Genomic DNA, 11,089 nt, shown 5'->3' with positions numbered 1-11,089 from the left:
CGCCGGGCCGCGGCCGCGCAGCCGGCGGGGGGGAAGGCGGCGGCATCGCCCCCGCGGGGCTCCCCCCGCCGCACCCCGCTTTCCCTCAAAGTTCGGGGCGGGAGCGGGGGGGAGACCGGAGCCAACTTGTCCCGGATCCCTTTATTCGCCGCCGGAGCCGCCGTCTCTCCCAACCCCCGCGTGTGTTGCTGATCGGAGGGACGGAGCTCGGTCCTGTGTCCGCCCCGCTCCTTCCTGCCCGCACCATGGAGTTCGCCCAGAGGAAGAGGAGCAGGAAATCCCAAAGCTTTAAACTGGTCAACGAAGGTAAGGCGAGGGCGACCGGGCTTTGTTCGCTGGCCGGGGGCAGCCCCGACTTTTGCCCCGGGGGGAGCGGGGCGTTATGAAACGCCGGCGCCCCCGGGCCGCCGCTCCCTCCCGGCTCTGTTATTGAACTCCGCAATCCTCTGCCTGAACTCCCCGAAACCATTGCATGCCTTTTTTCTTTTTTTTTTTTTTTTTTTTTAAATTTCTTTCACCCCCTTCCCGTTTCCTCTTTTTTTTTTTTTAATTATTTTTTGCATGTGTGTTACGTGTTGTTGCAAAACCACCACCCCAAGCCTCCCCCTCGCCACCTCAGGTGGACGTGTTATTTTTTCCAGCCAGACCTTGCACAAAATAAAGTTGGATCGTGTTTCGTGGTAAATCCTGCTTGGGCGAGGGGGGGGTGGGGGGGAGAGAAAAGGTAAAATTGGGAAGCGAGCAAAAAATAATGACACTTGAGCAGCGACGGACCTCCTTAGTATTCAACTCTTGTGGATTTATTGTATTTGGGGTGGTTTTTTTCCTCCCCTCGGCTGTGTACATCCGTGTATTTCAAAGAAAAGCTGAATCGAGGTTGCTTTATTAAAAATCCACGCAGGTAATTAATTGTACATGGGCAAGGGAGAGCCGCTGGCGTGTAACTTGTTCACTCGGTGTGTGTTTGCTTTTGGAAAAGAGGATATTTTAAAAGGGATCGTGAGGGGAGAAATATTTGGATTCATGTCGGGGATGAAGCACTGCTCTGTGTTTCAGTCTTGTTGTTGTTTTCTTTAATTAAAGGGAAAAAAAGATACAGCCGCTGGTAGGCATTTTAACAGGTGGACTTCCCATCCCTAGGGATTTATTTTGGTTGGGGATTTACCCCTTCTCCGGCTGATGACATATATTTGCCCTGATAGATTTGACTTGAGATCGTTTCTCCTTTTGTGTTTCCAAGTATTGGACGGGAATATCTCCATGAAACGCTGTGTGTGTCCTGCATGCTAAGTTCAAGGCAGGTGACTGCTTGGGTGTAATGTCGAAGTGGTGAAAAGGGGGACACACACACGAGTGTCAAGACTTGCTGTCTGAGGACTGCTCTGCAAAATTACGTTCGATGAGAAGAAATTCAAAGATGGAAATAAACTCACTCGGTGGGAATAGTAAATAATGACTGCTGTATCGTGGTGGAGAGGTCTGGGGCATCAAACATGCTCCCTGTTAAAAACTAGAAGGGCAGTGACCTGTCAGATGTGTCTGAAATGTATTGGAGGTCTGTATCCATTAGCAAACCTATCAAGGGTGCAATTTTTACAGAGAACAGGTTTGGTTTGTAGGTTTTTGGTACTGAACATGCTCCTGACTTGGAGGCTGAGTTAGTGCAGAACTGGGCTGGAGCATGGAGGTGGTGAAAGTGAAACGTGGAAGAGCAAAACTGAAATTTTGCTTTGTTTATTTCTATCCTAATGGACCTGTAAAAAGAGATGCCAGAAATAGGTGACTATTTTGCCAATCTCGGTTGCCACTTCTTACAGGTTTAGATATGCCTCAGTGTGTGAGATGATCTATTTAACCTTATTTTACTAGGTAAATTCAGTTATGATGGTACTTTATTAATAATATTTTATCAGGGGTCTCTTTTTGGATGTAGAAAGTCAAATAGAAAGCTACACTAAAAGCATATCCTATAGAGAAAATTGTCTTTGTACTTTGAGAATGGAGGAGATAAAAATCATGTTTTGTATGTGAGTCTGCACTCTCATAGTCTTTTCTATCACAGTTGATTAGAAAGATAATTATGTATAAATAGTTGTCTCTTGTAATTGGCCTTTGCCTCTTGCAGGAGTCATTCCGTAATGTCACAGTTTAGTGTTTACTGTTGTGAAATTGATACGGTTTTTCCAGTGCCTGGACTGTGACATCCAAGGCAGAAGAAAGAAACCAGAGAGAAAAGGCTATGCTGTGTGAATTCGTTGGTAACACCATCTGCTATTGATGTGTGCCCATACAATGCTTATTCTGTCCCAAAAATAACTTCAGAGCACCTTATCATAATGATCAATAATGACCAAATCAAGAGGAAATCCATTCCTGTGCTAAAACGCAGCCACCTCTGGGGTGCAATGTGGCGACTTTAAGGCAGCAGCTGCAGACCAGAAGAATATTGTGACCAGCTGGATGTACAGGGAAGTGCTAGAGAAGAAACCATGTGTAATTTGTATATCTAAGGACCATGAGTCTGTAAGTCATTTAAGGCCTAGTTTCCACATACTTGCTCCCACAGATCTTGGAATGTCCCTGGGAGGATGAAGGTGCAGACTGTGGCAGGTTGACCCTGACTGGCCATCAGGTACCCACCAAGCCTCTTCATCACTCCCTTTGCTCAACAGGACAGCTAGTGATCATGGAAGGCAGCATAAATCCCGCTGGTTTAGTCTCATGAAAGAAGCTTTTACTTCCTTGATGTCATATCTCAAACTTCACCTTTACCCATTTCACTCACTGGGTGTGCTCAGCAGAAGAGCCCTTCATGTAGCACCTCATCGCTGACCTCTCCAGTTCTGTGGCATGTTTGTTTTCCCCTCATTTTCTTTCCAGGTCCTTCTCATTCTATTGCATCGCTGTGTTAGGCTCGATTTTAGTTTACTTATTGGGTTGTTCCTCCTCTTGTGCCCTCGAGACAGTTGTGCTGTTCAAATAAACAGCACATAACAAAAAAGTGACTTCCAGGAGACCTTTCCAATCCTGTAGCTGCTTGGTCAGAGGTGCAGGTGTGCTGCTTGTGGGAGAAGGAGCTGCTTATGCCACTGTCCACTTCTGTTACACCTTTTAAGTGAATCCCCCAAAGTGCCCTTCCATGAGTTAATCTGTGCCTCATTTTCTGTAAGGCCAGTAAACATAAAACCAGTTTACAGAGGGAGTAGCTGAGAGCGTTGGGAACTGGGAGGGCATTGAAAGAGTGAGGTGGGGAGGTGGCTCTTTCAAGACACTGAATATATTGTTCAGTCTTGAGCAATTTGCCGAAGGACAGAGTGTGTGCCAGTAGCAGAGTCAGAAATAGCATCCAGGAGAGCTGCCTTTAGACACCTTTTTTTTTTCCTTGGACTTACTATTCCCTCTGTGTACACATGTAAACAAAGCTCTGGTTTTACTGAACACCTGCCTGGGGTTACAACAGAGACCTTCACAGCAAAGTATTCTTATATTTGAAATAGAAATTCAGTGGTGATTTTTTTTTTTTTTTTTAATATCCTGTAACATCTCTGTATATGAGATGCCAGTGGTTATTCTTCAGGTTATCACAGTTAGTGATAACTGTTAGTTTCTATAGGTGAATATCCTAAGGTGTCCCTGATCCTCCTTTCTTTGGAATTGGGAGGCCAGTGACATCAGTATGAGTCAGGATAGCTGAGCAATACAGCCTTGATGTACTTCCTTACTGAGGTGAAGTTTAAAAGTTTTGCTTGGTCTCTGGGAAGGTAAAGTTTTCATTATAAATCTGTTTTCCATCTGTAAAGCAAGAAGCCAGATAATTGGCATCTGGTGGGATAATTTGCTGTGAAAATGAACACAGTAATTTAGGGCAGGCGTAGCTATTCCCTAAAATCTGTGAAATATTTGAGCTGAGTCTCTCCAGTGTGAGCAAAGGTTTTTTTAGGAGGTGCTGATACCGAGCACATTTTCTGTGGTTAATTTGATGTACATGAAATAAACTGCAGATATATTGATAAATTGTGTAGTAAAACTGTAGCGATGTGTTCAGTGTTCATTTTTTCCAGATCACTTGAGTTCTAATTTTTTTTATCGTTTTTCATTCCAGATTATCATCATGAGATATATAAGATCTCTGACTACAGCAATGATGTTAATGGGGAGACCAAAGAAACACAACCAGTTTTTTTAGGTATGTGCTTGTGTTGATTAATTTCTGAGCAACATTGCGTGGCTATTTGCAATTAGGGAGGAAAAAAACCTCTGTGCAAGCACAAGAAAGCGCCTGCCATTGTTTAATATGACGTTCTTTTCAAGACCCTTTTATTCTACGAATTGCCAATATATCCTTTATTAACACTGCTAAAAGTTGTAATTTCAAGCATAAATGTTTATTAGTGTCTACACACAGTGCTAATTATCACTCACTCAGAGAGCCAGATGCTGACTCTGCAGTTTTGCAGCTCTGTGCTCACCCCATTTACATTGCATATTCCCTGGCATGCTTCACTGGCAATAGTTTGTGTAATTGGGGTATTACATCTTTGACATCTGGATAACAGAAATTCAATTTCCAGGAAGCTGCTATTTGTTTGGTTTTGCTTCTGCCTTGGGTGGGATAGAGGATTAATGTGCTGTCTTAATGTAATGTCCTTTCACCTCTGGAGCTTGCCTGCTAATCCTGCCATGGCAAAATTAAATTAAATCAACAGTTAAAAATGTGTAAAGAAAATAGAGAAGTAATATAGAGTCTGCAGCCTGATATGTATTAGAGCATATCAGTGACTGGCTATCAGTGAACCTTTACCTTTCTTGAGTGCTTTTTGTTCTGTATAACTCCTCAGATGCAGTGCTTCTTCCTTTCCTGCTTCCAGCCCCTTCCAGTTCATCCAGGACCTCACCTGGATAAAGCAAGTCTTGGCAAAGATTTGGCAGGCTAAATTCAAAGAAGTAGGGGCCAGTTTTTTGAGCTGTATAAAGATTGTGGACACTTTATTCGGGCTTTGGAGAAAGCAGGTGCCTTTGCAGCAAGAAATTTGGGGATGTCTGCCTCTCCTTTTCAGCATCAGGAGCCTAAACGTTTTTGTGGGGTGATTGAAGGTTTCTGTAGTCTGTGTGTGTTGCCTCCTGGGGCCAGCAAGAAGCATTGGAATGTGGGAATCAGCACCTGAAGTCAATCTGCATGCAAAATGGCTTTGTCTCCTAAATTCATAGTGCCACATGCTCTCCTAGAGGTCAGCAGCAAATGGGAGAGAACAGGAGGATGCATTAAAACGGGGGTGGGAGCTGTGTTAAATTCCCTTCTCAGCTTCTCACCATTCGGATATCTAGCAAGTATTTCCTCCCTACACCCATTTCTAGGGAGAAGCGAAGACAGCTGCTGTGCTTTGTGTTTGGATTTCATGTTCTGTAAGCACTTTTGGTGAAGTCTGATAAACCTGATGGAGTGAGCTCCACCAGAGGTTTACTTGAAATGCTTTCTCTTCCAAGCCTAAGTCATGATAAAGCTTCGGCAAGAATTAGGCATCAGGCAAGGTGCTCTAAGAATGTGCAGAAGTCTGTGCTTTGACATTTGTGCTGTGAGTCAGACCATCTGATCTTGATTTTGGCTTGGTTGTGTTGTCCCTAGATTTGTTTGGGTTTTTCTTTTTTAGTGCATCCAGCTTTTCATTGTGACTGAAGGTGCTCTGGCATTTAAGTCCCTCAAGTTCACCTATTTCAAGAGTCAGTCAGAATTTAACCTCTAAGAATGTGAATCCCATCAAGGATCTTCCTTATCAGGTATAGTCAGGGTATAATCGCTGCTTCACTTGATTTCACTGCTTTATGCCAAAATTTATCTCAGAAGGATGTTTATTCCAACTTTTTGGTTTAGAGTCAAGTTTTTTCTCTGGTTTAAGTGATCCCTGGGATCAGCAGTTGAAACCTCAGTGTGATGCAGCCTTTAGTATGGAATGGATGCTATGATACAGCATTGAAACAATCACCTTTAGAGAAGGTGAAATGTTAGTGGCAGTCTATAAATGAGTGAAGCTTTATTGGGAATGGGATGTGCAAATGCCTTGGTTGCACAGCTGAGCATGGTTAACTCAAAACTGCTGTTGAGAAGAGGGGAGCTGCTAGAGTAAATGAGTAAATCAGAAGAATCCTGTTTGTTTAACATACAGATAAATTAAGGATGAAATGTCAAGAAAGACCTGTTGAACCTAGATGGTCTTTTTTACACCAGCACAGATGGGCAAAATACAGCTTTGTGTAAATGTAGGCTGAAATTGGAGGAAGCTTCAGTGCAATTAAAAGAACATGGTACTGGACATGACCTCTGATGGTTGCGATGGTGCTTTCTGAACAGAGCCTGGGAAGTTTTCTCATATGGTGTGGTGTTGGGAGTGGGAGATGTGGGGGCTTGTCCTCTCCCCCAGTCCTTTGTTCTGATAAGACGATAAACAAGAGGTCACATCTTTCTAGATGAAGGACATGCTAACCACAGTCTTTACAAAATTGCAGGGGAATGTGGAACATGGCTACTATATTTTGTGGATGAGGACTGGCATGTCTTTTGTTTTGAAGGAAAGGGCTTAGTTATCTGGTACCAGGAGAGACTGCTCAGCCTGTGGAGGAGGCAGCTCAGCGTGAAATGCTTAAACCTCAAACATGGGTGAGATTTAAAACAAACCTGACTTCAGTTTTTCCAGTTAAGTCACAGGGCTGCTAGCCCAGAGTTGGTATTACAAGCCCATGAGTGGACTATGAACACCCGTGTGTTCTGGACAGTGATGAATAAACTTAGACTGTCTATTAAAAAAAATTCTTTTGCATACACCATATTGGTTTTTTTCAGTCTTAATGTTTTATTACCATCACAAAAAAGTGGAAATATAGTATACCTCCAGACTGAGTGTTTTTACAATGCTTTCAACTTGAAATTCAGGCTCTATGTTTGAAAGGTTAATGTAGAAAACTAATTATATTATCCTGGTAATCAAATGTGTGATGAGACATTTGTCTGTGTAATTAACAGTGAAGAACTTTTATAGTTTCATAAAATTGAATGCTATGCACAGTGTGCTTGGAGCATTTGTTTTGAAGAGATGTCCAAAACAGAGATGTTTACGACTGATATAAAGTGGAACTGAAATGTACTGTAATGCAGGTGTCTGTGCATTTTACAGCATTTCGCATTGTTGAAATGGAAGGCAGCAGATTAATAACTTCGCTGTGTCATGGTAAAAATAAATAATGTGTTCTTGGAGCAGGGGAGCAATGCATAAGTTACTCACTAATTTCAAGAATTTATTCTGTCCCAGAAATAATATCCTTTGCAATTTATTCACAGAGAAAAAGTTGACTTAACAAGTAACTTCACAGACTTGTGTTACTGTTAATAGGATTATATCCCAAGTCTGGTTGTTGCAGTAGTGGCTTCTGTAATTAAGACTGCATAAAAGTTTATTTTATGTATCTGTGTTCTCTAATGATCTAACTTTGTAAAGCATTTCCCTTTGGGGCTGAAGCATGATCTTGGCCTGGGATATTTTCAAGTGGGGGAAATTGTTACATATCTATTATTACTTTTTAATTATATGATCCATTAGTATATACTTTTATTGAACAGTTGCTCACTTGTCCTTTCCTGAGGGATTTAGCTGACACAGCGTGGCATGAAAGTGTGTAACTTGTGCTTATGTAGCTGCTCCTGTTTTGAAACTGTTTCACCAGGCTCCTCCAAAGACTTACTTTGTGGTGGGAGTGATGGCTGGGCCACCTGGTCTGACCCAGTTTCCAGGGAAATAACCCCCAAATCCTGAATGGTGTCAGGGTCTAATCCTGGGTTTGATTCTGCAAAATTTCTTTGCTTACATTAGTGTTTGTGGAGCTTAATAACTTTATTTGTCTCATGGTAGGCAGGGTTATCAAACTGTGTTTTTCTGTACTTGCTTTGGGAGTAAGAGGTCTGATTTGAGGGTGATCCAGTTTTCCTGCATCTCTAATCCTAGTGCTTTGTGTGGTGACGTGAGCATAGGAAAGTGCTTTTAAGTGGTGTTTTAGAGCACTGCTAAGATGCCTCAACTAAGACAGCTTCAATGTCCCTACGTGTTAGTTTAGCAGAGTCAAAATTTCCAGCTCATAACTCGTGTTGCTTGTGTGATCCTCTGACACCATTCATGACCACTGTCCTCCCCGCTGACTTGGGGTTTAGGTTTTTAGTTTGCAAAGGGTGATGTTGTCTGTGTTCTTTCTTCAGTGTAGGATCTTATATGCTGGCAAAGACCTGGGATCGCTTTTTTGGGAAATGTGTGCTTACCCCATCAGTTTAGTTACATGGATGTCTGATTCCAGTTGTGCACAGAGCAGTCACAATAAGATTCCACGTGATTTAGGAGACCTTTGCTCTGATAAGGAATCATGCACGTGGATCCTCTATTTTCCCCATGCTAACCTCTGCAACTTTCTCTTTCAGGATGACTTGTGGTACAAGGTGACAAAAAATACCTTGGTTTTTGAAAATTATTATTTGATGTGGGTATAGTTCTTGCTAAGAAGGGATGCTGATATCTCTTCTAGGATAACTGTCTCTGAAGGAAATACCTGAACACCTTGTAGCATTCTAAAAGGTGTCTGGGTGAGTTCAGCTTGGCTGAGCAGTGGAGACATGTGCCCTGTGTGCACGTGCTTCCCGATTCCTTGAGCTGTTCTGAATCAGCCCTTACGGAGTCTTCAAACACAGCAGGCAAGTTTTGCTGGCCCCCTTCCAAGGAGAGCAGCATTCAAGTGGCATCTAATAAATTGCAATTTAAAATGCTTAATTATATAACCCTTTGCAATTGTTTATTATTTTTTGTTGCGCTTTCACACCATATGCATCAACTTCCACTTTTTCTCACCTCTGAAGCCTTGTTTCCATACAAACCAGGCTCATGTTGTCAGCTCACATGTGCTTGTCTGGCTGTCTGTCGCTGCCATTCCTACCCTCCCAACAGCTCCTGAACTCATCCACCAGTTTCAGCCTAGGTAGACACAAAAGTGGAAATCTGAGATGAAGGTACCGTCAGTAAGCAGCCTGATCAAGGAAAAAGCCCTATTTGTATGGTCAAGAAAGAAAAAAGTTCCATAGGCATTTCATCAGCCCAAAAAACATAAAATTAAACTCTAATTAATAGAAAAACTGTATTTTAAAAGTCAGCTCGTGAATATTTCCCAAAACATATGAGAAACATAAATGTTAGAAACAAAGAAAGTAATTGTAAAATACTGGACCAAGAGAACATGATGGTTATTTGTTTACGTGAGTTGAAGGAAGAAAAAATCAAATACAGATGATTGCCCAACCTTAATTCTGTTCACCCATTTATACACTTTAAAACACACACATTAATACAGACATGGTTACCACTTCTCTAATACTGGGATAAAATTAATACTTGAACATATGAATATGGTTGCATATAATTTTATAATTCTTTGCACTGCTATGATAATATTAGATAAACTATTTGGGAAACGTATAACAACTTGTTGGTAGGCAATGTGATATATTAAGTTTAATAAACCTAATAGTGAAAAGATGGACAGGCAGGTAGGAGCGAAGAGTATAATAACTGAATTATCATCAATATGTTGTTAACTGGAGTAATTTACAGGCCTGTTGCTTCAGACAGCTGCACACTTAGCACATGGATGCTACTGCACCCTGAAACAGTTCTGGTTTACATTTGTGCCTTTGTAATTTTAAACATTCTTGCAGCTTTCAAAGCAGGAAGTTTTTATGTCCTGTACACTTTCAGTAAGGAAATAGATTGAAATGAATTTTGAGGAAATTACTTTTTATGATTGTGTAGTATTTATTAAAGGTCTTTGTTTTGCTTTTTTTCTTATTTTTTAAGATTTATAAGATTACAGGTCATGCGGGAGAAAAAAGATGTTGTTTGTCAGGGGCCATTGCAGAAACAACTATAACAGTAGTTATTAAAAATTGTTAATATGTTTTTGTTATGACAACTGACATCTTTACATACAAGTTCCTAAATAGGGCTGTAACTTGCCAGGGTTCTGTTTTGAGTAGCATTTTATGTCTTAGTGTTTTGCAAGTAACTTCATTGATTTCAGATAAAACCCAGGAGTTTACATGGGGTATCCCAATGGCAAATCCTGTAGGCAGGCCTTTGGAGGCATCCCCGTCTCCTTGGAAATGGTGAGGACCTCTGGTATGTGTACAGAGAGGCTGAAGTATGCACCACTCTTCTCAGGCCTCAGCATCTATCTCGGAAAGCTTTGCACAGATAGGTAATGGAGATTTCTTTGTAATAAACTACTTTTTTTTCGGTGTTTCATTATTCTATTTAGCATTTAAAAGAAGGCTGTCTCTTCCACAGGACATACTAATTTGAGTTGTTGTGTTTTCTCTGTGCCTCATCTTCTTTTTTTCATTTCTAAATTACATGGTTATTATCTGTGAAAATTATCAGCAGTGGAATAACTGATAAGAAAATGCTGTCCATGGGCTCTAGAGCTAATAGCCAAATGAGATAACCAGGGAGCAAGAAGTTAAATCTGTTACTGGTGTTGTACCCATCTGCAGATTCAGACGGTGTAACATCAGCTGCACTCCACTCCTGTGAGGAAGATGCTGCTGTTGCTGGTCACTTATAAACTAAAAGCTGGAAAAAGGCATGATTGAGAGAGGAGCGATGTAAACTTGCACTGAAGACTAAGTCAGGCTTATAGCCTGTAGGTTTTTAATGCCCTTCCTTGTAAAAGGGAAGACATACTTTAAAAATAAAAGAAAAAACCCAAACAAACAAAACAAACAAAAAAAAACCACCAAAAACCAAACAGAAAAGCCCTGAAAAAAATCCCAAACCCCAACAAACAAGTTTACAAAGGGTGAATCTCCCTGTTTAAGTAAGGATCTACCTAAACACAAAGACAGGCTTATGTTGGATGCAAGTGCAGGGTTTATTGTAACATAAATGTAGAGTTTTTTTGTATCTGGAGTTAAGTATGCTCATGTCACTGTATAGGAAGACTTCTATATAAAGGAACAAGGGAACAGAATCAAGGCTGAATAAGCTCAATTAACATCAATATTTTATGT

General features: G+C 41.3%; 1 protein-coding gene across 6 annotated transcripts in view; it reads left to right on the top strand.

The window, feature by feature from the left end:
* The window catches only part of BEND7 (BEN domain containing 7), a 46,478-nt gene continuing 35,389 nt past the window's right edge, over positions 1 to 11,089 (top strand). For all 6 annotated transcript variants that reach the window (XM_019290901.2, XM_019290900.2, XM_010407771.3 and 3 more), the window contains exons 1-2: positions 1 to 306; positions 4,103 to 4,186. In XM_019290901.2, coding sequence (XP_019146446.1) covers positions 246 to 306; positions 4,103 to 4,186 — 145 coding nt within the window. In that variant the 5' untranslated portion in view covers positions 1 to 245. The remainder of the gene's footprint in view (positions 307 to 4,102; positions 4,187 to 11,089) is intronic.

The sequence above is a fragment of the Corvus cornix genome, chromosome 1A (genome assembly GCF_000738735.6).
Source record: "Corvus cornix cornix isolate S_Up_H32 chromosome 1A, ASM73873v5, whole genome shotgun sequence".
Lineage (NCBI taxonomy): Eukaryota > Metazoa > Chordata > Aves > Passeriformes > Corvidae > Corvus > Corvus cornix.
The sequence above is the reverse complement of the archived record's forward strand: the minus strand, read 5'-3'. Positions and strand labels throughout refer to the sequence as shown.